This window comes from Gobio gobio (assembly GCF_949357685.1).
Source record: "Gobio gobio genome assembly, chromosome: 16".
Lineage (NCBI taxonomy): Eukaryota > Metazoa > Chordata > Actinopteri > Cypriniformes > Gobionidae > Gobio > Gobio gobio.
In genome coordinates this window covers 37,936,819-37,963,350 of record NC_137109.1, presented here as the reverse complement: position 1 = coordinate 37,963,350, position 26,532 = coordinate 37,936,819, and the positions used below count along the sequence as shown (strand labels likewise).

The 26,532-nt window shown below is 39.9% G+C and overlaps 1 protein-coding gene across 2 annotated transcripts; it reads left to right on the top strand.

Annotated features, from left to right (window-relative positions):
* Positions 1-12,533: 12,533 nt before the first annotated feature.
* pcdh10b (protocadherin 10b) lies at positions 12,534-25,290 on the top strand. Of its 2 annotated transcripts, none has more exons than XM_079838441.1 (5): positions 12,534-15,511; positions 16,383-16,441; positions 16,660-16,766; positions 21,795-22,148; positions 24,027-25,290. In XM_079838441.1, exons 1-5 carry the CDS (start codon positions 12,965-12,967, stop codon positions 24,044-24,046), a joined length of 3,087 nt encoding a protein of 1,028 aa, XP_079694567.1. In that variant the 5' UTR covers positions 12,534-12,964; the 3' UTR covers positions 24,047-25,290. The 2 variants fall into 2 exon arrangements, with proteins under 2 accessions (XP_079694567.1, XP_079694568.1); XM_079838442.1 differs by having other exon boundaries at positions 21,795-21,952; positions 24,027-24,688.
* The last annotated feature ends 1,242 nt before the right edge of the window (positions 25,291-26,532 follow it).

The following is a 26,532-nucleotide window of genomic DNA, read 5'->3' as shown; positions in this document are numbered from 1 at the left end:
TTGATGGTTTTCTTCTATTCTATGGCACATGAAATTAATGCTTATACAATCAGTATCAGTGGCGTTTCTTCAGAGGAGGCAAGGGAGGCAGTGCCTCGATCCTCAAAAAAACCAAACAAAAACAAAAAAACTACAAAAATAAAACAAAGCAAATATTACACAATTTGACTAATAAAAGTGTAAAAGTCACTCGTTTTTATAAAGTGTACTGTCCCACAGTGACACCCACAGGTGAAGTTACAGAGGGAGGCACGCCTAATGCATGCGGTGAGTTTAGTGGTTAATAACTGAAATCACATGAGAGTAGGCAATGGCTCCATCACGCTTTGATTGGATATGATCGCTTATGATTGGTTTGTGCGATAAATCCCGCCTCTTGTTTTCGTGTGCGTTCAGTAAGTAAGTAAATGACACAGCCATTAAGATATCACCGCTTTATGTCACGTCAAAATCAAACTTGAAATGACCTGAAAACATGATGACTGTGGGGGGTTTTATTGAGCAAACAGCTTAGGGAAATTAAAGGTACAGGTGCATGTCTGTGTACTAGCGTACATGTGCAAGCTTGACGATGACTGCTGAAAATAAGTGAATTATTAAAAAGAAAAGCTGAACATTAGTTCACAAATAATATATATTGTTTAAATTGTTACTGCCTTTAGTTATTCTTTTGGAATAAATGTAAAAATACTAAATTGATGAAATGTATACTTGATTTTAATAAATAGTATATAACATAGTGTAAACATACTAAATAAAACTGCACTTGGTCTCTTTTTTATGTAATGTTTATTTAACCAGGAAAATAACCAAACCTTTTTAACCGCTAACCAATGACAAGTGAGTAGCAAGACCTGACAACAAGAAAAACAGATAAGGTGCCGGTAGATCAACTACATGTGCTAGTGTCGGAGCAATGATTTGTAGCAGGTCTTCAAACTGACTTTTGTTAAGTCTAAAATATGCCGCAAACCGTGCATCATCCAACCGGAGCTCCTGGACTAAATTACTGTAAGCACCATACTGTTTTCTTCCCCGTATAATGTTGTGCACCCACAAATGTCGTTGTGATCTGACATTCTCCTCCCTGTTAACTTCAAAAGCCAACACAAGAGCCAACTTTCTCTTTCTCGACATTTTGTATCTCTGCACCACATGACACTCTTGTTGCAGCTGTTGTTATAGCAACAAAAGACGCCCTAGGCTGCTATTTGGAACCAAATGCTTCCAGCTTTTAAAAAAAAGCGCTCTTGTCAACTTTTCAAAAAACACACGTCAAGTGTGAACACAGTCTAATATAGTCTATGGTTTAAATATACTTTGTAATCAAACTATCATAAGTGTAATTTGAATTAACTCATCTGTCGACATGATACCAGTGAATCTCAGAGCTGGTGGAAATATCCACATCGCCATGATCAGATGCTTTCTCACTGCTATCCTTTTTGTTGTGTGTTTATTTTGTTATTGAGATGAAAACACAACACAAAGGTAAATGTCACTCTCAGCAGAGTGGACACGTCAGGACTTTCGCTGCAAATGTATTTCCAACTTTTAAGCAAAGAACGAAAAGGAAACGAAAAGCTGGGCACAGCTTGTTCAGTCTCTTGTATAGTATGTGTGCATGAGTAAAAAGCATGAGCAATACTTGCTGGCTGCATTTCTCTTAATGGCCACCAGTGTCGCTAGTAACAAGGGTTTATGAATTCTACATATGAAGAGTTCAGATGCAAAAGCCTCAAAAAGCCACTTCGGTCAAAAATGAGATAACGATACTGAGTGAATGCTCTCCACACATAGTATACGTTCATAAAATACTTTCACTTCAAACCCACTAAATCCCAGCCTCAGCCCCTTCAGAAGTACCTGTACTTAGGTAGAAACTTATACATAGAAGCCTGACAAAAATGCTTATTTTAAAGAAAAACGTCAGATGGACTTAGAGGCTTTGCATCTGAAGTCTTCATATAGATCCTTTAAGTCTTGTGTATATATACTGTCTTTGGATCATTATTGCTGTAATTATTATTCTCTGCCATGTTATATGTTTGGAAACAGTTATTCTAACCCTAATTGATGGAATGTGTAGCTTTTCATTTCTTAAACAACCATGTAGGAAGACACATCATGGCCATATTCCCGGATGACAATGTCAAGATTCATCAGGCTCAAATTGTGACAGTATGGTTGGGACGGAGCATGAAGAATCATTTTCATACATTAATTTGTACCTCTGAGTCCATTGAATGTATTTGGGATGTGCTGGAGGAGAATTTACTTATCTGTATACCGCTGTTTTCACTATCCTAAAAACGGCCTGAGAATTTCCTTATTCTATGAAGTCCCTCCTTCAGAAACACATAACGAGTTCTGATTGTGCCAGCGGTTCCCGTGTTGTGATTCGACAGCAGCTTAGCGCACGTTGCCCGGAAAGGTCACGCCTCTTACCATAACGGAGATGCATGCGCTCAACAGTGATGCCAGTAACGCGTTAGTAACTCTAATTTGACTACTTTTTCCAGTAACGAGTAATCTAACGCGTTACTATTTCCAAACCAGTAATCAGATTAAAGTAACTTATCCAAGTCACTGTGAGTTACTATTTTTGTCATTTTCCTTAGTAAAAATATATATATTTTTGCTTTCTTGTTTAGTCTCAGCAGGGGTTTTCCGGCATAGAGAATTACGAGGCGGTCGCCTCCATCTGTCGACAAAACTCAAGACAGGCAGTCACTTGCTCAGATTAGGCATGTCGTGATAATTAAATAATCATCAGAAATATATATTGTCACATTATCCTTCAGCAATCATTATTAGTATATTATGATTTGCTAGTACAAAGTCATCTAAAGCCATTCCATAGCTGAATGTCTTTCCTCCGCTGTAGCTGTCATTCTCCGTTCAACATTCAAACTGCGCGTCGTGTTCGGTTCCAGTCAGCAGCAGCACGGTAAAGCTCACTCCAATATGATATATTACCGTTATAACACTTGATATGTTGATAAAATAATTTATCTTCCTGGAGTTTATCTAGCGGTTTCTGAAAGATGTTGTGCTCGCTACTCAGGTGACAACACAAGGACTATTAATTAGCATCACACGCACAATAACCGGAATTTAAAACTGTGAATAAACAAATAATCAGTGAATGTTTGGACCGATATAGGCTACATAGTAGACTAGGATTTGTGGGCTCAACGCTCATCTTCTCTTTATGCCGTGAACTTTTCAATGTGCACTCGCGCTGCACTGCACCCTCTGATTCCATGTTGCTTTGAGCGCATCATTCTGCACCCGGGATGCGCATAAGCGCTTTGTTCGCGCTCTGTTTTGAAGCATTTCATATATTTTCATAGTTTTGTGCACTTAAAGATTATTAAAAAATATGTTGTTCTCACGTATCGATCATATATTTGTTGTCCCTTTACAGAGCTGCACATTACGTTTACAATAAACTATAAATCTTGTAATTTTATATTATTTGTGTAGGCCCATAAAATTATTTACATTCATATATAAATATAAATTAAAAATTAAATTTAAATTGTTTTGCATAAATGTATTTAATAAGAACACAAAGTAATTTGTACCTTTTCATTAACATGTTTAGATTTTATAAAATTTGTCAAAATATTTTTTTTGGAGATACAATTTCAGGAGATACATTGTTGACGTTACTGTTAAAAATGCACTTCCAATAAAGTGTTGGCAAAAACGGTTGTCATTTTTATGTTGAGGCTGCAGAGGTGTTGTCTGCAACTGATGAATGTAACTAATAAAGTAACTTGTAATCTAACTTAGTTACTTTTAAAATCAAGTAATCTGTAAAGTAACTTAGTTACTTTTAAAATCAAGTAATCTGTAAAGTAACTAAGTTACTTTTTCAAAGTAACTGTGGCAACACTGGCGCTCAATGATCTCTAAGTACAGCGTCCCTGGGAAAGCCAAACTAAGGTGATTTGACTCCGGGATGAAAATAACAGCGTCTCGACGACATGGCGACAAACAAACTATACAAACGCAACACTTCCTCTTCTCCACGCGGGAGCAACAAGACCACGCCCCCTTTTTCGTGTATTCTTGTGGGCGGAGGTTAGTCAACAAACTGTTCTACTGACGTAATTAAAGCAATATTTTACAATATTCTGCATAATTATAAAAGCTTGAGTAGCATTGCATTATAAATATAATCTATTATGAAAACACCCAACATGGTATAAATAACACAGATAAGACATATATTGTCGTGATTGTGTGTTTATTATCTTCAAACGTGGTATATGTTAGAGCGATTTCTGGAAGCTGTTGTTTATGTCAATGTCATATGGTATCTTCTTCATGCGTGCTATATATGGACTACATGTGCACGGAGCGCCCTCCAGCTGCCAGTATGAAGTATGATGAGATTTTTATGAATGAGAGCAGCTGACGCTCGTATTACAATCTTTAGAAGGTACCAACGGTTTTCATATTCATAACTCCTGACACATATTAACAAAAATTATGGTCACTATATGACTTTGAGAATAAGACTTTGAGGTCAAAAATGGAAGCTTGAGTCTTAGATCTTTTAAATGATGTATAGTTTGTCAAGGTAATTACTTACATCTGACAGTAATTTTGAGCTAATTTAAAGGTCCTGTTCTTCGTGATCCCATTTTTCAAACTTTAGTTAGTGTGTAATGTTGCTGTTAGAGCATTTATAATACCTGTAAAATTATAAAGCTCAAAGTTCAATGCCAAGCGAGATATTTTATTTAACAGAAGTTCCCTTTCAAAGCCTACAGCGAACGGCCGGTAAGGACTACATCCTGGTATTTCCTGCTTTAATTACGTCAGTAGAGCAGTATGTCGACTAACCTCCGCCCACAAGAACACGCGAAAAAGGGGGCGTGGTCTTGCTGCTCCCGCGTGGAGAAAAGGAAGTGTTGCATTCGGTTGCGTTCGTATAGTTTGTTTGTCGCCATGTCGTTGAGACGCTGTTATTTTCATCCCGGAGTCAAGTCACCTTTGTTTGGCTTTACCAGGGACGCTGTACTTAGAGATCATTGAGCGCATGCATCCCCGTTATGGTGAGAGGTGTGACCTTTCCGGTAACGTGCGCTCTGCGTGCCCTAAGCTGCTGTCGAATCACAACACGGGAACCGCTGGCACAATCAGAACTCGTTACGTATTTCTGAAGGAGGGACTTCAGAGAACAGGGAAATCTTTCAAGCCGTTTTGAGGACAGTGAAAACCACAGTATACAGATAAGTAAATTGTGTGAAAAATACTGTGTTTTTTTACACGCGAAACATGAACACATGTTATATTGCACACTGTAAACACAATCAAAGCTTCAAAAAAACACGAAAAACGGGACCTTTAAACAAAGAAAGCTTCAGTGCGCCCTCGTGCACGATGTGTTTGTTTGAGCTGATGTGTGTGTGGGCGTCGCCTCAGTATTTGAATCTCAATAGAGCGTGCGCTTCGTGGGCGTGGTCGCATTAGTGTATAATGAGCCGCTCAGGAACGACTAACATCGCTCTGCTTTCAAACGGATTACATAAATACAGAATATTTGTTTTTGATTTGGTGTACAGTGTTTAAAACCTGACATTTCAGCGTTTCTTTAGACATTTGTCTCATGTTTGTGAGACAAGTATTCAATAAGCTAGAGGTAATTTTCTGAAGACTATCTGAATGAAAGTCTTTGACAGAGAGGCTGCAGATCGCTCATCATGTTTGAATTCTTTATTTTGCAAAAAGCAGAACAATTAGTTTTTATTGTGACTGTACTAAAAAAAATAGAAACTTAACAGATTATAATGATGTATAACACTTGCCTGAATGATAAAAAATTACTATTTGAGTTATTTGAGTCTCTTTGGCATTGATAAGAAAAAAAGCAAGCCAATCACGCCGGCGCGACGGCCGACTCGAGAGGGTTAAAGGTCCCATGGCATCAAATTTTCATTTTATGAGTTTTTTTAACATTACTATGAGTTCCCCTAGCCTGTATATGGTCGTGGCTAGAAATTTTGAATGGTGTAAGCCGAGTTCTGGGTGTCCTGCTCTGCCTTTGAGAAAAAAAAAGCTCAGATGAGCCGATCTGGAATCTTCCTTGTATGTCGTCATATGGGGAACGGTTACCTCCCCTTACTCTGGTTTGCCCGCCCAGAGAATTTGGAGAAAATGGATTCCGTTTATCAGTCGCGATGTCAGCACAGGCTTTACAAACAGACTTTACCATATGGATTCGACAGCACCGCCACAAACAGTGAGTAACAGTGTTCATTAATGCCTGATCTGTGATCAGTGATTTCTGATGTGTAGCTAATCATTCAAGTTCACACAGACTTTCTTTCTAAATGTTTTAATACTGTCAGTCCCGCCACTGGCCGTCTTGATGCCCTAAGCGTAATGCATCAGTGAATCAAGCCAGTGACTAAAACGATAAACTTCACATGGTTTCTGTTAGTAGCATGAAACAAATCCGTTATTTAAATGATTAAACTACAGAGAGCGATCTAAGAACACTCTCTATATAATGTTCGGATCTGTCAATCACTCGTCATGAGTATATCTGCACACTTGTCCAAACTGCCGTTATAATGAATGACACTGTTATGCTACACAAAGCTCTTACTGTATTCATGTCGATGTCGTGTTTGCTGTTAGTTGTGCTCAAAGCATTTTGTGAGAGAAAACGCGCTGCAATGAGGAGATCACTGCATTCACGCGATCAACTGTGTACTGTCTGTGTACTCAATGCTCATCACTGCAGCCTTTCATGTGATGGGAAAAGATCGAAAAATAATGCTATAATCAACACTTTGATGATTCATTCATCTTGACGGCTGTGATGGTAAAAAAAAGTATTCGAGAGGGGTTCCACATGTTACAAAGTTCGTAGAATAAGGAGGAAGAAGACAGGGTTGCATGACTGGGACTCGTGTTTATTCAGAACTCTCAGATACAAACAAAATGAACTCGCGCTCACAGTGCTCTCAACAACTCGGTACAGAAAAAATTTCTCAACTATCTTTCTCCAGCTCTCAGTCTTTCTGGTCCACGAGTGCCCAGTTCGTCTATCTCTGGCAGTGCTTGCAGAGTCAGACGGTGCCTCGCTAAACCACACCCCCTCCGCCACATAATCTAATACTCATTTCAAATGTCAGCCAATCACAACAGTGGGCGTTTTCACTGAAGTCTCACATTAGACATGCCCCTTGAAACAGAGCATTCAAGCCAGAGGGCTAATATCAGTATAGAAAACATGCTTTTTATTTCTAAATTATGACATTTTTTGAGGAAAAAACCATACTAACAATATAAGTACACCTCAGGAAACATTATAAAATAATAAAAGAAATCCATGCCATGGAACCTTTAATACAAGATATTGACCAAAAACTGATGCACCTCTTGATGGACATAAATGTTGTGATTGTTATTTCTATCAAGAGGTGGAACACACAAGAATATATTTTGAGAAACCCTCACCTCCACAAGAAGACTTAGAAGATAATTCATTTTTGGATTAACTATTCCTTTAAGGCTCATATGGCAAATGTGAAAAACTGAAAATGCGAGCATCCCTTTATTTCATGAAAAAGATTAAGAATGTACTCCTTATTTTCCTCTGGTGGCATTGACACCCCTATCTGCTTCTCTTTTCCCCTCTTTCTCTCTCTCTCTCTCTCTCTCTCTCTCTCTCTCTCTCTCTCTCTCTTTCTCTTTCTCTCTCCTAGCATGTCTTATCGCTCTATTAACTATACATACTTTTTAAAAAACGAAAGAATGATCAGTCAATTACAGCAATCTGACAGCTTGCTGCCTCAGCGTATCACAAAAACTGATTCCTCGCAAAATACCTAAAGTTTGGCACCTTTAATGCAAGTAACCTCTCAAAGAAACACACACTGAATGCTAAGCAAGCTGATGTATTTATGTTAATGCTACCTGTATGTGATGGAAAGGGCAAAACTGTATTGCAGGTAATCATACTGGTATCAGCTGTGTATTGCTGAAGTGTTTTGCTTTGAGCATCTTAATGGATTGTGAGTGTGTTTGCGTGTGTGTTTGTGTAAAGACTTCTTGACCTACATGGAATCAGCACACATTTCCATTTATTCATCCTGCTGTACGCATCCCTTTTGATCCTGCGTGGATCATGTTTCTCATCACAACCTGCTTGTGTGTGTGTGTGTGTGTGTGTGTGTGTGTGCACACATGTGTGGGTGTTGCATTTTGGCACTGGATGTAATTTGCATGTCAAAGAGGAGACCTAGAATGTAGGTCTGTTACCATCCTTACATTTCTGATAGAGGTTTGGTATTGATTACTATGGCAAAGTAGAATCAATAGTTGGAGAATGTTGTTGTGAGTGTATGCTCAAAGCAATAGGGAGAGGTTGGGCCACCTTTTTACATTATTTTATCTCCGATCTCCTCACACATTTAATGAGTTAAAGTATTGAGTATTTAAAGTCCAAAACTATTTCCAAAAAATATGTGTTCTCAGGAATTTATTGAACTGGAAGTATATTTCTCATAAACTTTCCCATACAGCATAGACATATTAGTGAATACACTGACCTAAAGATAACTGCACAATTTAAGTCACATATTACCTTTTTACCACAAAAAGGTTCACATTAGTACCTTAAGGTACGTATTTGTACTCTAAAGGGTACTGATATGCACCTTTTAGGAGTAAACAAGGTACAGAGATGTCCTTTTAAGGGCACTGCCACAGTGACAAGCTGGTGTACCCCTAAAGGGACAATTTTAACACCCCTTTTCTTTGTGTGAATGCATTAAATTGATCAATAGTGGTAGTAAAGGCATTTTTAATGTTACAAAAGATTCATTGTGGTTTCCTTGCCGCCTTGGTGAGCATAATAGACTTCTTTAAAAACATTTAAATATCTTACAGACTGAAAATGTGCCCACAGCAACAGCCTTAACTGTTGCTAACTACTAAACTCTCTGAACTCAGGAAATGATAAATATAGAACAAAATTGAGATTTTTTTGTTGACCTTTGTTGCTATTGAATTATTAGAGGATCTTTTGTAAAAGCATGTCAAATTCTTGACATATTTGGGTCATATACACTGCCATGCAGATATATGGGTTGGAAGTTTCATGTGGAACTCAACTCGCAAAGGAGCAGACTTCACAAAACCCTCTAACACAACTCAAATACCAAATACCACATTACATTTTCCTCATGACTGACCACGAGCAGAGACACACACTCGCCTTCACCCAGTCTCTGAGGGACAGCTAAATTTTTAATAAGGCTTTTGGAGTGAAAACAATCCTCCTGTCAACCAGCACTCTCTGTCCCATCTCATCCTGTCACTGCTGTGTCAGACCTGCACACACACACACACACACACACACATCCATGTGCTGCAGATGAAAAGGTCTTCCGGCCAGAGGCACACACCAGAGAGTTGCTCTGAAAGCAGCCAGACGTCCAGACGCGCACATAACCACACGCAGGGCTGATCGACAGACCGACGCCACATATGGCCATCAGATATTAAGATGTGAGAACAGACATCTTTTGTTATCTCTGAAAACTCAATTTTCTTTTGTTTTCTGTCTATTTTCTGTGGGGGAAAAGGGAAGCAGGATTGGAGAACTGAGGCTATTTTCCTCTGATGTTTCAGATTCGAGATTCTGACATGGTGAAACTTAGTTAGAACTAGGAAGATGATTTGGTTTAAAGGCTCTGTCACTGTTCCTTGTCCAGCACGCACCTAATGAGGGAATCTGATACCCGTTGTTTTCCAGACTTACCATGGCAGATCTAAATATGGCATCCTGAACTGTAAAAACTCCATCCAAAAAGCATGCTAACTGATCAAAACAAGCATTAAAATTGTATAAAATTACCCAAGGATGATTTCACAACATGCACAACATTGGACTGGTTCCTGGATCCACACTCCTGTAAGCAATCACAGCCTTACCATTCGCTTTCCACTCATGGAAATAAAGAGAATTGAGCTTGACGAGGAAAAGAAGATCAAATTCTCTGATTTCAAAATTTTATTTGTTAACTGGATTGTTGTTATTATGGAAGTCACCTGTGACTACTACTATTATACAACTACAGTTAGAAGATGGTAGGCCCACAAAACGTCTCTGATGACGTGTTTGTTGAAGCGAGGGCGGGACAACCTGTCAACAACACACTCACAAACTACAATGATCCAATCAATCCCTGATGGACAAAATTAAATCTTGCCCTACATTTCTTGTTTGAGAAATAATTTCACTGCAGATATACATCACAATTGAGAAGAAAAGACTATCGGAACTTCCATTTCATGCCGATTTTAACATGCAAAAACGTTTTAAACCTAAACTCAAGTCAGTTCGCCTGCAGTGCATGCTAGGAACTTGGCTGCACTGCAGTATACTTTACAACTTTTTGAACAGATGATGATTGGGAGTAAACAAGCAGTATTAGCGCAGTTGCACGAATTACTTTGCCAAAAACTGAGTTTGTGCTTGGCAAATATGGGGGTGATCCCACAGAGAAAGAACCAACACATGTTTATATTTTCTCGACAAACCTCTAATTGCGCATTTTCACACAGGTAATGGAATAAATTCAAAACATCACCTATCCCTAAATCAGCTTTGCAGGAGTGACAAAAAGAGAGATAAAAAAAAGAGAGAGAGCATGTGCCAATCATAATGGCAGCTCTCCTCATGCTGTTGAGGTATGCTCACATTATAATACATGAGGGGAGATAATCTGATTCTCATATTCAAATCACTGTTTGTCCATAAATCTTGAAATATTCATGAAAACTCAAATCTATTCAATCCTTCCGGCACCCTCGTGGGAATTAAAGCATAAAGTCGAGTGAGTGCGCCAGTGGCTCGCCAAAACTTGATTTAGAAAATCTCTTTTTGGAAGCGATTCATGTTTACACTCCACTGGTGTTGAGATTCTTTCTGGCACAGCACCGTTTCAAACGCTACTTCAAATGTGCCTTTCTTGAGGGGACACTAAACTCAGCCATCAGTCCTTTATGGCTCATGTACCATTCGGGTGTGGTGTGGTGCCTCTGTGATGCGCTAGGGGGCGCTCCGACTGTTCCTTGTGTTTGCCACCCCGGATCCTGCATTATTCCGCTCAGATGAAAACCGTGACATTTGGTTGCTGGGAGACGGGGAGCAGGTATAGACCAAAAGTTTGATAGAGTGTAAAGGCAAGGCACGGATATAATGCACTAAAGTTATGATTTGAAACACAAGGGAGTGTATGACTACCCTGCTCCATTCAGAAACGAATTATGGGCTATTCCATGGAGAGAGAGAAAAATGACTGTGCTTTATTCCACTCTAAATGCAGCCAAAAAAACAGTTGCGATGCAATAGCCTCTCTCGGTTGTTGTGACAGGCAAACGGTTTTAAATATAAAATAGGCCTATGCATTTAATAACTTCTGTCCAACATTGTCTGAAGATAAATGCATTCTAACTCGATTATGGCGAAGATTGGACTAAATCTGTAGGATGTAATTAACCCTTCTTTATCAGAGTGCAATGAAATAGCATTCGGAGATTGTTTTACAGTATTTCATCTAATCCTTTAAGATTTGCTAATGACAAAAAGCAGCAGAGAAAAGTGATGCCCATTAGAATGGACACTGGGTATAAACGGGTTAATTACTTAATCCAGCGAGCACAACTGCGTCTTATTTAATTAGAGAGATGAAATACAAGTGCTGGACATTTCCACAGATTTCTTATTTATGTCCAGCTGCCATGAGGAATCCCAGGCGCGTGACTGACAGCAGCGCAACAGATTCGTTTTGGCAGCTAGGAGGCGCATGTGGCTTGCGCTTGGGAAGCAAACCTGAGAAAGCTACAAAGACAATCAGTAGAGAATCTGCCTGGCATATATGTGTGCAATCGATATCATAAAAATCATTGTAGCCTATTCCTATATAAAGAATGCAAAAGAAGGCCTAATTATAAAATATTTTAGTGAGGGGAAAAAAAAAACTTTTCCGCGTAAAATGAGAAAAACAAACGGCTTCAATGAAGCACTTGATATGAAATGCATGTTGTTGTTTTTTTTGTTTTTTAATTATACACAAGTCAACAATGAAGTGAGTAGACAAATAAAGTTCACAGAATCCTTAAAATAGCCTACTCATTGTACTACATTATAAACATTAGGCTACTGTACAAAAAGTAATGTATAAAATTATATCTATATAATACACCAGTTACACATATAGGCTACATAATAACGTTATGCATAATCCCGTTTTTATATTCTTTTTTCAAAACTTGATAACACCTCACACCTCTCTCCTACGAACTCATCAGCCATTCAATCCGTATGACCAGAAATCCCGCAGCTCTGACCAGGGGCGTGTTTATCAGCAACCAGGAGGCTTGACTGACGTAGGACACAGCCAATAAAGTTTCAGTTCTGCTGATGCCGGGTGCTCCCATTGGTTGGCGAGGGGAGGGTGCTGCGGGAAAACCGAACAGCTAAGCGCTGATGCTTCAGTACTGTGCCAGCGGACCCCGCAGGAGCGCACAAGATATACTGGGACCTTTCAGATATCAGAGACTGTAGCTCTAATATAAAATGCATTTGTTGCATGAACTCTGTGGATTATGATGTTGTGTTTTATCACGCGCCACCTGATATCCATTTATATTAGTGTCAGTTTAATATTGTAATGTTCACTTGTGCCAGAAATCCGCCGCGACTCTAAAGCCTGTTCTTGGAGGAAATTGCCTTGGGAAATCGGTCCTGTGTAAACCAGCACGCAGACAGCATGGTTTTTGGCTGACAGCCCTGTTTAAGGAAAAATATTACCATACAACCAAAGCCTTACGAACGCCTGCGCGCCTTACCTTGGAGAAGAGGGTGATGGTTTTGCTGCGTGCTCCACGGAGATAAAATATTCCAAGTGTCCTTTCCTGAGTGGAGATGTTTGTGTTTTTGCTCCTGCTGTGTCTCGCGGATGGGGTGGCTTCGCAGATACGTTACTCTGTGCCCGAGGAAGCGGAGCATGGCACGTTTGTGGGGAATATAGCAGAGGATTTGGGACTGGACCTTACAAAACTTTCATCCCGCCGCTTTCAGGTAGTGCCTAGCTCGCGGACGCCGTACCTGGAAATAAACTTGGAAAACGGGGTGCTTTTCGTGAATGAGAAAATCGACCGGGAACGCATCTGTAAGCAGAGCGCCAGCTGTTTGCTTCACCTGGAGGTGTTCCTGGAGAACCCACTCGAGCTCTTTCGCGTGGAGATAGAGGTGGTGGACATCAACGACAACCCGCCGAGCTTCCCGGAGACAGACATCACCGTGGAAATATCCGAGAGCGCGACCCCGGGTACGCGCTTCCCTTTGGAGAGCGCCTTTGATCCGGATGTCGGTAGTAACGCATTGCGCACTTACGACATCACCAACAACAACTATTTCTACCTTGATGTGCAAACACAGACTGATGGCAACAAATTCGCCGAGCTGGTTTTGGAAAAGCCACTTGATCGGGAACAACAGGCGATGCACCGTTACGTCCTCACTGCCGTGGACGGTGGCCAGCCTCCTCGGACAGGTACAGCACTGCTTGTGGTCAGGGTGCTCGACTCCAACGACAACGTCCCCGTGTTTGATCAGCCGGTGTACTCGGTCAACCTGGCCGAGAACGCGCCCGTGGGCACGCTCGTCATCCAGCTGAACGCGACCGACTCAGACGAGGGCCCGAATGGAGAGGTCATTTACTCGTTCAGCAACCACATTTCAAGCAGGGTCAAGGAACTTTTCGATATCGATGCCAGAACGGGCCGTATAGAGGTCAGAGGTGAGGTGGACTTTGAGGAGAGCGGTCTGTATCAGATTTACGTTCAAGCGAAAGACATGGGACCTAATGCCGTGCCAGCGCACTGTAAAGTTTTGGTAAAAGTGACGGACGTGAACGACAACGCACCAGAGATCATCTTCAGCACCGTCACGGAGTCAGTGAGCGAGAACGCAGCCACGGGTACCGTCATCGCTCTGCTCAGCGTCACCGATAAAGACTCTGAAGACAACGGCCAGACGCATGTGGAGATTCTCGGAGATGTTCCTTTTAAACTCAAAACCTCTTTCAGAAATTATTACACTATTGTAACCGACGGTCCTCTCAACCGAGAGACTGTAGAGGCTTACACGGTCACCGTGGTTGCGAGAGATAAAGGGACTCCATCTCTGGCGACCAGCAAATCAATCAAAGTGCACGTGTCTGACGAGAACGATAACGCGCCCACGTTTACGCAGCCCATTTATGATGTGTATGTGACTGAAAACAACGTCCCCGGTGCTTACATCTACGCTGTCAGTGCAGTCGACCCTGATGTCGGACAGAATGCTTATATAACTTACTCCATAGTGGAGTGTGAAATCCAGGGTATGTCTGTGGTCACGTATGTGTCCATCAACTCGGAGAATGGGTATTTGTACGCCCTCAGATCCTTTGATTATGAGCAACTGAAAGACTTCAGCTTCATGGTTCAAGCGAGGGACTCGGGCAGCCCCGAGCTGTGGTCCAACGCCACGGTGAACGTCATTATAGTAGATCAGAACGATAACGCGCCGTCTGTGATTGCGCCTCTAGGAAAAAATGGCACTGCGCGGGAGCCTTTGCCGCGCTCTGCCGAGCCAGGCTACCTAGTTACGCGCATTGTCGCCATGGATGCAGATGATGGAGAGAACGCGCGCTTATCCTACAGTATACAGAGAGGTAACGAGAATGGGATGTTCCGAATGGACTGGCGCACCGGGGAGTTGCGCACTGCCCGCCGGGTGTCGGTCAAACGAGACCCGCAACAGCTGTATGAGCTGCTGATAGAAGTAAGGGATCACGGGCAGCCCCCCATGTCATGCAGCGCAGTGGTGCAGGTGACACTCGTGGACAGTCTCGTGGAAGGCCACAGTGGAGAACGCGGTACTGCCAAGGCCAAAGACGCGTCTCTGGACTTGACACTCATCCTCATAATCGCGCTTGGCTCCGTTTCCTTCATCTTCCTCCTGGCAATGATTGTGCTGGCCGTGCGCTGTCAGAAGGAGAAAAAGCTGAACATCTACAGCACCTGCCTGGCGAGCGACTGCTGCTGCCTGGTGGGCTGCGGGTCGTGCGGGTCAGGCGGCTGCTGCGGTCGTCAGGCCCGGGCTGCCCGGAAAAAGAAGAAACTGAGCAAGTCAGACATCATGCTGGTTCAGAGCACCAACACAGCCAACGTGAGCGTGGCGAGCGCCGCGCAGGTGCCCGTGGAAGAGTCAGGGAGCTTCGGCTCGCTACATCAAAGTCAGAACTACTGCTATCAGGTCTGTTTGACTCCGGAATCGGCCAAAACGGATCTCATGTTCCTGAAGGCCTGCAGCCCGTCGCGCAGCAACGACACCGAGCACAACCCGTGCGGAGCACTAGTAACCGGCTATACGGACCAACAGCAGCCGGACATCATATCCAACGGCAGCCTGCTCTCCAGTGAGGTACGAGCACTTGTAAAGCTTACTCAAAAAATATACTTACCTTCCAAACATTCTTCTTCTTCTTCGTTTAAGTAATTCTGTATTACTATTATTATTATTATTATTATTATTATTATTATTATTATTATTATTATTATTATTATTATTATTATTATTATTATTTGGTTTTGATTAATGGCACACAGAAAGCAAATCTAGCTTTCTTCTTTAGATATACAGTATCTCTACAGGCATATTCAAAAACTGCATTGTGTGGATGTGTCTGCTATTGTACATTGTCTGCTATTTTACATTTGACATTTTACAATTCAAATTAAATACACATTCAGTGAATTAAAATAAAATAAAACAATCTTCCTCTTCAGGATAGTGAGCTCTGAAAAAAAACAGGTTGATAACTGGTTGCTTGCAGACTGACTCTAACAATATTAATAGTTTGTTCTACTTTTATTATTATTATTATTAATATTATTATTATTAATATTATTATTATTATTATTATATAATATGTGTGGCCTATACTGTGGCCTAATTACCCATGTTAGAGTGTAAACATAGTGAGTCACTGAACTGATAGATTTGCATGTTTGTGAAAAGCTCTCCGGGCTATAGGGCATTAGATATGCTAGTCACGGTGTTGCAGAGCCTCACAAGAACAAAGATCCATCTATAGTTGAATTCTGCTGAATAGCAGCAGAGCCTAATGATTTTGACTGCCCATAAAGTCCCTGCAATGCCCCCAGTGAGCAAAGCTTGAATTCTGACCTGTATTATTTATGTATTTATAATGCTGTATTATTATTATTATTGAATTTTGTATTACTATTATGCATGTTATCGGGCCTGTATTAAATCAACATCTCTCTTGCAGACAAAACACCAGAGAGCAGAGCTCAGTTATTTGGTGGATCGACCAAGGCGTGTTAACAGGTAAGCACTTAACTTAACTGACCTTAACTTATTTTCCTCCGTACTTTATGGAAGTACTTTTTTTTTTTTTTTATTAACATGATAGAAGTAAATACATATGAAAATGTCTATAAACATTTGAACTAAACCAGATTCATATGAGACAGACTGAAACCAATTGTGGTTATATAAGAGTCGTGTGGCATAGCGGTCAACTCAAACCTTCTCTCCTCCCTCAGCTCTGCATTCCAGGAGGCAGATATCGTGAGCTCAAAAGACAGCGGTCATGGAGACAGTGAGCAGGGAGACAGTGACCATGACGCCATGCATCGCGGACATTCCTCTGGTACGTTTATGTGAATCAATTTCAAATTTTTCTCTCGTTTTGTTATTGATTAACAGAAGAGCTGCTATTTAGGCTGAGCATGTAGAGACGTGGCTTTAAACTGTTGGTTAAACTGTTGAGATAGACAAACTGCTGGTTGATTTTAAATAGCTTGGTTGTGGTTCATCCACTCACAATCAGAACAAAAACCCTGATCAAAGCATGTCAAGGCTGTTCGAATCCTAGCAGAAATATTTTAGGCCACCGTGCCTCTGAGTATGGATGCGTGAGCATGCTTTGGGAAGAACAGCCTTAGTGGAGAATATAATCCAATTGTTTATGAATACTTCCTGATAATAAGGATTTACTTCAGTGGTACTATCTCCCTTTCACCCACGTCTCTAAAGACATGATGGAATTTAGATCAGTCCCGGCAGTCTGTCATCGACTCTGTGGGAACGGGACCAAATAGGTTGAGCAGCAAACAAACAAGCGATTCATTGACTGTGTGTGACCCCCCGCCCCCCCCTCCCAAACTCCTCTTCACCCCCCTCACCGTTCCACCATAATCCCTCTGCTCGCATTCCACTGATGGAGGACACTACTTGTCCACACCTTCATAAGACCACATGTGTGAGATTCGGCTGCATTGGAAATGGTGCTTTGTTGCTAAATGACACCTCGTTTGAAGTGCATTGTGAAGTTGACTGTATAATGTAATTATGACATAGTCGGACACAAATGAATACAACCAAAAGTTGCATCTTATTATCATTAATTTCTCTTTGGTTGAGCATATGTCCTCTGCTGTTATTCCAGAGCACCATATGCTGTGGCTGGACTGCTTCAGCTCTCATTTAGCCTATTTTTGCTCAGTTAAACATTAGATTAAAATCAAGACTTTTTTTTTTTTTCATACAAGGTCAGGTAGCCCATCTGCCTTTGTTGTCGTAGGCCATCAAAGAACACTTTCCTTTTAAGATAAAGCTCTATAAATTAGCAGGAAAAAAAATCTGTTGGGTTTTTTCCCCATTTGCGAGCATGTTGTCCCCACAAAAAAGTACTTGTTTTGCTCCATACTATCTTCTTTAATTAAGATAATTGAAAGCGTCGCTTGAAATGCAGACTTGGAGAGCGTTCAGGAGTGTGCATTGTTCATTTGAAAGAGAATTCGGTAGAAACTGCCTTTATCCTTTCAAATCTGTTTCAGACATTTTGTTTCTTAACCAGCTGCTGTTTCATGGCCTTTTTGAAACAGGAAATTTTAGTCATCCAAACGCCTAGTGTGTCAACGTTGACGCATCCCGATCTAGTCATCTCTACTAAATTAAAAACAGGCCGTGATAAGCATTGCTTATTTATCTCTAGTGCATAAAAATGCATCTGTAATACACAGTGGAGCACTTTAGAGCTTCTCTGATGCAATGACACATCTGAATCATTTCATTCCAGTTTCATTTCTTTTATCCTGAGGATCTGCCACGTTGCAACAGAATCCCTCGTTTGGGCTGCAGGTCATGTTCAGAATTCAGAAACAGCTCACTGATCAGTAATTTATTTTCAGTCTGATGCATACCAATTAGCAAATGAAGGTTATTATCAGATCTAATGCTTTGCAAGGCTTCTGCTCAGAAAGCAGCAGAGCAGATATAGAGGGGAGATGTTTCAATGGATCATTTCGTTTACAGTCCATTGTAATATATCTTCTTTAATATATACTTCTCTCTTTCTCTCTCTCACACTTTGTCATGCAGTGTTGAATATCAGAGAAAAAGTGATGTAAAGTTTCAGACAACATTAACACATGAAGAACTACATTTTTGATGAAATGCTGTTCTTGTGGGCTTTTGTAGCATAGAGACCCTGTTTAAACATTGAATTAAAATCCAGCTCTTGGTGATCTGGTTGCATTTTCATGTGGTATTTATATGCATCTTCTGTGCTCACTTATGATCAGATTTTGAGAAGAGGGTTTCTGATTTTTGCAATTTTATAAAGTGGGAAAACAATGGTGCACCATTTCTCCCAAATATACTCTATCGTTCCAAAGTTTGGGGTCAGTATTTTTTAAAGAATTGATAATAATAAGAAGAAATGTTCCTCAAGCTCCAAATCAGCATATTAAAATGATTTCTGATGGATCATGTGAGTAATATTGCTGAAAATTCAGCTTTGCCATCAAAGTAATATATTTTAAAATGTATTGTAATCAAAAATCTTTATTGTGGTAATAATATTTCCCAATATATTTTCACTGTATTTTTGATCAAATACGTGCAGCCTTGGTAAGAATAAAATATTTATTTTTAAAACATAACAAACTGGTTACACTATTTTAAGGCGGTGTAGTAACATTGTACTTCCTCAAATAAGTAATGAGTAATATTAATTAATTACATGTACTTAGAGTTACGGTTAGGGTTTGGTTTAGGTTTAGTTACTTGTAATTATGCATAATTTACTGTTATTACAACGCTACCTCCCAACCAAATCGTACAAGTTTGTACGAGGTGGCTAATTCCTACAAATTCGTACGACCTCACTCTATGAATATGAATTCATATGATTTGTCTATACTGCAGTAATGAGTAGTTTTTAGGGGCGAGGTTAGGGGGAGGTCATATATACAAATTGACCAACTCATCAAAACGTATGATTTAGCAAACATTGCATGAATTCGTACGAATGAGGTCGTACAAATTCGTACGAATGAGCCACCTTGTAAAATACGTATGAATTGCCGTGAGATCATGTTGATAATAAGTAGATGTAGCAATGTGTAAATAAATTGCTACCAAAGATCTTACTAACCCCAAACTTTTGAATGGTAGTGTATTTTTTTATGTATTTATTTAAACCTTAAATACATAATGTATTAAATATAAAATGTAAATAATTTAGTGTAGTACCTGCTTTAACTTGCAAAGATTAAACCCTTTTAAATGATTGAGAGGTCAGTAGGTGAAGATTTACTTATGAAAATGTTTTCTTAAAATCCAAACGTGGTCAAAGTGGACACAGCCCAAAACATCCCCTGTTCGAATTTGCGTCTAGCATTGGATTACTTAAGATGGGAATTAATACTAGGTATAAAAATAGCATGTCTTTTTCAACCACAGAATACAGTGCATTGCATCTTCATCAGATTTGACTCTTTCTTGCAATATCGAACCACAAGTCAACAATATAATTACTTTTCCGTTTTTTTCCCACTGAAAAAAGGACACTGGATGAGTACAGAGAGCAATTAATTTCAGAAAATGTCAGGAAATATCAAGATGTCTCCCTGTGATTACACAATGAGGAAGTGTCTTATCTCACACTCTCTAAATATCAAACTCTCTCTCTCCCGCACTTTCACCTTCTTTGTATGTCAGATATATACCCAAAGAACCTTTGTTCACAGTCTCTTATAAAAATGAGACCTCTGAATATTGTCATAGATAGCTTCCAGATTTGTTTAGTGTCTAAACTACTTGTTGCCTAGTAAGGCAGTCCTACTTGGGTCTGTAATTAGGAGAGTCTTACCAAGCCCAGGCCTAAGTAGGTTGTTTGCATGTAGCTCCAAAGGACTCTAATCCTCTTTTAAAGCAGAAACCCAAAGTCTGTGTATGCTGACCTGTCTTCTGTCTGAAGGGCTAGTCTGAGGATTAGCTATAAGAACACCCCCCACCCATCCTACCCCCACACCACTGACTCTGCTCTATACCTTCAACATCTCTGCTTAGCGCTGCTTTGAAAATGGCACTTCATTAATCCTCCAGCTGTAATTACTGACTGTTTTAGACATGGGGTTTTTAGACACAGGAGCGAAAAGGGATTTAAAAATGCTCACCTCTCTCTTCTTCTCAGATGCAAGCAGTCAAAACGGCATGGCTTACACCTGCTGGGGTGCTGGTGGGGGTAAAAGCATCATGCAACTGTCACGCACAAACTAACAGGATCTTTTTCCTCACGGTGGCTTTAGCTGTAACACTCTTGTAGAGCTAGCTTCTCTTGGCTTTGTGATTTGTGAGGGCTTCCGCCATTGGATATTAGCAGCGGGCTGCTTGAATTACCTGCCGCTAATCAAAATACATTTTCAAAGAGGCTCATGATAAACCTCTGGGAGAGATGTGGTGGGCCTAATATTGGGGGTGGAGCTTAGGGCTTTTATGGCCTGGAAAATGGTGCAGAAAATGGAATTTCAAAATATATTTAATTAGTTGAAGCAATTAAATAAAAGGATTTAGATATAAACGTATTTTATATCAATGATACTGTTTATTTATTTATTTAAATTATGTTAAAGTAGCCTTTTTTGCACCCATTGAAGTTTTCTTTTTTTCTTTTAAGGTGACGCAATCTCTTATTGTGTCACTCATTCTTTTTGTTCTTTTAATTGAGACGACGAGAAAGAGACAAAAGAGTAAAAGGGGGGTTATAACCTTTATAAGATATCCCTTCATCTTGTAGCTGGGCGGAAGAGAAGGAAAGAGAACAGAGGATCGGGTTTATCTGCAAGCTTGGTGTCTCAGAGAGTTTACCTTTGATGTCAAATAGAAAGAGAGAAGTGGAAAGAGAGACCTCAAGAGGAGATTACAGCATTGACTTCATCCACTCGCTGTGTGTATGTTCTCCACACATTCTTTGATCAGGGTAATTTGTAATTTAAAAGTCACCAAAAAATGGGTGGTTGGGGGGGGGGGGGGTAAGCACCACGCAATCGTTTCATGATTAGTGCGTTAAGTGCCAAAGACATTTCATGCATACAGCATTTAATGTTTTCAAAGTGAATGACATTTCATCTGGATTTACATATTTATAATGCTTGATTAATTCTAAAAAAAGATGCTGGATAACTTTTGATTGCTTGAATTAATGCAGAATATGGCGGTTTGGTCTTTTATCTAAGAGGAGACATTGAGTTTATTGTATTTATTTATGTTCGTTTGTCTTGTTTTAATGCACTTGCATGCTTCCAGTGCAATTGGGAGCATATTCTCGCTCTCATCCACCCACATGGACAATTAAACACAAGCTAACCCATCTCTCTGTTTTCTCTCATAGGAGCAGACCTGTTCTCCAACTGCACAGAGGAGTGCAAAGCCCTCGGCCACTCAGATCGCTGCTGGATGCCAAGTTTCGTGCCTACCGAGGCACGACAGGGCGCCGATTACCGCAGCAACCTGCACGTGCCGGGCATGGACTCTGTGCCCGACTCCGAGGTATTTGAGGGCGAGACGTTGGCGGGTGATCAGTCATTCTCAACCTTTGGCAAAGAGACGCCACATCACCCCAACCAGATGCACCAACACCAACATCAACACCATCAACACCACCTCAATGCTTCCACGCTAGAGAGGAAAGAGTTAGATGCACTTCTGTGTAACTCGCGCATGCCTTACAAAGCCGCCTGTCTGTGTGAGTATCTCAAAGAGAGAGCGTTTTCCTCTCTCTTGATCTGACCTGAAAAACGTTCCAAATTCAAGGCCTCTAGCGTGAAGTGCTGCTGAATTCTCCTCTAAGCCCTCTCACTTCTGCTCTCCTTCACCCATCAACATCTCCCCATCCTTCATCTGCTCTTCATCTACTGGTTCCTGGCGCACACTCTTAAAAATAAAGGATCCGATAGAAGAAAAAAAAGTGTAGGAGAGAACATGAGAGTCTTTTTAACTTCCTCAAAGATTGGTTTATCTTTTAGTTCTTTAGAAAACCATCTACTGGTGCTTTAAAGGCCCCTGGAGGGTTGCACGTTTTAAATGGAGGGAATCAATATGCTGATCTTAAGAACCTCTAATGTAGAACCAATAACCGTTTTAATCTTCAGAGAACCAAAAAGCAAAAACCCTATAAAGTGAAAAAAAAAATAAATGATTCTTGATTGAAGCTTTGAAGAACCTTTATTTATAAGAGTGTCTTATTAGCTTTTTCTTCATACATTGAATTCAAATATTTTTACCAGGGTTGTGAAAAAAAAATTGGATTTGAAGAATTAACTCTGTATAATTCATTGAATTGGCCACACCCTACAGGAAGTTTAAATCTATCCTTAGCATATCTTCAAGACTTTTGAAAGAGGTCAAGCCAAAAAGTTTTTATTTTTTTTTAAATGACAGTTGTATTCAAGCATTTGAATATCCTTTTACTTTTATTCTACTTTCTTACATTCTAATTCAAATTCAGAATGGTTCACAACCCGGCTAAATACATTTGGTCAACATTGCACATGCGTTGAAACAAGACATTGTACTATGAAATTGCTCAGTGTTTGTAAATGCAGGGAATTACAGAAGCCCTGATGTACGGTGGCTGAGAGATCTCAACGCGCTGAAACTAAAGAAAACACACGCAAAAAACAAAACAAAAAACATCTTCATTAGTTTGACAACACATGTTCTGCAAATACTCATGACTCAACCAAACACAGAAATGCACCGAAATACTCACGAACACTCATACGATCAGAATGCTAAAATAATCCAAAAACTCACTTTGTCAATGTAGACCTGCATCGACAACACTAGCGGGTAGACATTGAACAATAAGCATTTGTCACTTGTTGGGGTCCCCTTGAAATATTTCCGTTGTGGTCTGTGCTATTTGCAGCACGTTTCTGTATTTAGTCGCGTTGTGAGTATTTGAAGCACATGCGTTGTCAAAGTGATAAAGATGTTTTCTTAATTTGCTGGTGTTTTTTCTATTTGCATGTGTTTACTTCAGTTTCAGTGCATTGAGCTCTCTCGGCTACCTTACTGATGTCTAGTTGTGATTTGAATGTGATAAAAAACATTCTCAGATATCTGACCATAGGCAAAGACCCACCAGAGATTGACAATTCCTAAAATGAAAGAAGGAAAAAAAATACAGATAAAAGGGAGGCAGAAACTCCCTATTGTTTTGTACATTGGCAGTATATTTATTGAGGCAACGTTTGACTAGTCATGCCAAACATCAACAGACAGTCTCAAAAGGCCAGAGTTTATAAGGTTTAGACTGCCTACCACTGTTTGTTGTTTTAGAGGGGGTGAAGGTGGTAGTGGGATTGATTGAGATTTTATTGACTGCTCTTGTTGTGTTGAAACCTTCAGACATCTGTCTCAGAAAGAGCGCTCTGAGGCTGTGTGGGTGGTGCGTTTAACTTTGAGGAAATAGTTTATGATTGTAGGTTGATAGTTCCTCATCAAAGCTCTGCTTCTGTATGTACCAAACAATGGTCTTTTAATAGCTTAGCACAACCCTTTATGCATGTTGCTGTCTGAAAATCATCTTTAATAAGCGTTCTTTCTTTTTCCTTTTTAGCGCGGAAAAGGATATGCTAGCTCTTTCCGAGTGGACATACCAGAGACGGCGTGATTTTGCACAATCAGTGAAACTGATGGAAATGCAAAGAGCATCAAGTTTTCAGACTCTATTTCCAGAGGCGTCAGATGATCGTGCGTTCCCGAAGGCTTCCGGAGCCTTCGGGACCTCAACAAACTTGATGAAAGAGTCGGACTCGCAGAGTTAGATGCAAAGCCGAGCGGCTGGACATAACGCGCTTCTCAGCAGGACTGAGACTGGGGACAAAACTAGGCCGTTAAAATACATGGAGGACAGGAAGACAAGGAGAGAAACAAGAGGATGATCATTACTCTTGGCTTCTGCGTGTGCCTGTTTACAGCACTACTGTACATCGTAAAAAATCAACAAAAAAAACCAACAAAAAACAAACAAGACACAAAAAAAAACAATGTAAACGATGACGAGAACCACCAACGAAAACGACAAAAATGGAGATATATTCACTGAGCCCTTTAGTTGTTTATGTACACACACACCACTGAAAAGCCAATTGTACAGGAAATTCATTTGTGCATTACAAATGCAATATTGTTCTTTTAGACATGACTGTTTTTATATTCTGTGTGCGGCTGTGTGTGTGTGATCAGGTGTTTTCCCTAAATCTATTCCAACTCTTTGTCAAAAGAAAAAAAAAGCAACGGATTCCACAGAGGGATATTTTTTTCCGTCAGGGTTAAGTGTTTAACGTTGTGAGCGGGACAGCAGTGGCCTAAATCTTACTCTCTCAGACAATACGTAGGTTATATCACGTGTGAGAAGTCTTAACTGTACTCTTTTAAACTTCAAAATAAATATAAATCTATATCTATAAATCTATCTATATATACTTTTTTCTGAAAGTGCAGTCTTCATTTGCGCCGTTTTTTCAAGTGTAGTGTGTAATGCTCCTCAAGGGAGCAGTTAGCATCGCTAATCCACTTTACAGGGGTTCTTAACGTGACAGAAAGCCTTATCTCCAAACTTTTCATCCATTTTTTTCACTTTTGGATATTGAGATTCATGTCTATAAATAAAGAGGGGCGTAATATTCTAGATTTGAATACATGGCAGTTGTGTATTACTGTAGCCAAATAGATTGAGGTGGAAATTCGAGGCCAAATACAAAAGGTGCACACAGTGCAAAGCAAACACACACACACACTTATACTGATATTTACATGCATATGCACACAAACACCCTAATACCAGGAGGTGACAAATAAACTGAAAAATGTATACTTACATTTTAGACTCCCGTGTTTTATTTTAAGACACCTTTAGCTGAACTAATACAAGCAGACAGTTCAATAATTAAGCCGCATTCCTTTAAAAATCAAACACTACACCAAACATTCTTTTCCAATGAAATATGTAATAAAAGACCGGGCTCAGCTGTCTGGTTTTGTTTTGTAGCTCAGGACACCTATTTTTGCACACATGGATGCAGCCACTCAATTGAGCATTTAGTGTAATGTATTTGTTCAAAACAAATGCTATTTAGGTTTTATTAACATTGACGTCTGACTTCAAAAACAGTTTTGTACAAAAACGGAGGGAAATGTGGACAAAGACGTTTCATTTGAAAAGAGTATATATATATATATATATATATATATATATATATAAATATATATATATATATATATATATACACTCTAAAAAAAAAGGCTCGTAATCATAGGGGAACCTTTTTTAGTGCTATATAGCACCAATTTTGGTGCTTCAGTGGTTCTTCAGCGGTTCTTCAGAGGTGCTATATAGCACCTTAGTCAAAGAACCGGTGAAGAACCTCTGAAGAACCGTTGAAGAACCTCTGAAGAACCGCTGAAGAACCACTGAAGCACCAAAATTGGTGCTATATAGCACTAAAAAAGGTTCCCCTATGATTACGAGCCAAGAACCATTTTTGGTGCAATATAGAACCTTTTTTTTTTTAGAGTGTATATATATATATATATATATATATATATATATATATATATATATATATATATATATATATATATATATATATTCCAGCAAAGTTTAATTCAAAGCCAGTCGCACAGAACTAAACTTAATGCAGCACGAAACAAAGGACAAAAGCAATGTGATCATATCTCATTTTCCCTAAAATTGACTCCATTATGTTTGACCTCCACTCACATTAATCTCTTTCACAAACCGCAGGCTTTAATATCTGAACGGTAGAGCTGGCGAGGGACCTAAATACAGAAATCACTGGGCTATAATAAGAATAATTAAAGAAATAAAATAAATGACTTACAATTCCCCAAACAAGTCATACATTTCCCAGAATCGTGTTTTGGAGCAACTTTTAAAGTCACTCAAAGATGTTCGGGTAACTTTTTTAAGCTTTGCTGAATACAAATAGGTTCTAACAGGATCCTATTTGTTTAACATGTAAAATGTGAGAAGGTGGGCCTCAAATGATGATGTGAAGGTGGGTGTTGGGTGACTCTTTAAGCAGAGGCCACCGCTGACA

What these genes read in the sequence shown, in the direction of transcription:
- pcdh10b (XM_079838441.1), top strand. Translation starts at nt 12,965, where the DNA reads ATGTTTGTGTTTTTGCTCCTGCTGTGTCTCGCGGATGGGGTGGCTTCG. An exon ending in GCAGCCTGCTCTCCAGTGAG is followed by an intron (nt 15,512 to 16,382) that starts GTACGAGCACTT and finishes TCTCTCTTGCAG; the next exon opens with ACAAAACACCAGAGAGCAGA. An exon ending in TTACAAAGCCGCCTGTCTGT is followed by an intron (nt 22,149 to 24,026) that starts GTGAGTATCTCA and finishes TTTCCTTTTTAG; the next exon opens with CGCGGAAAAGGATATGCTAG.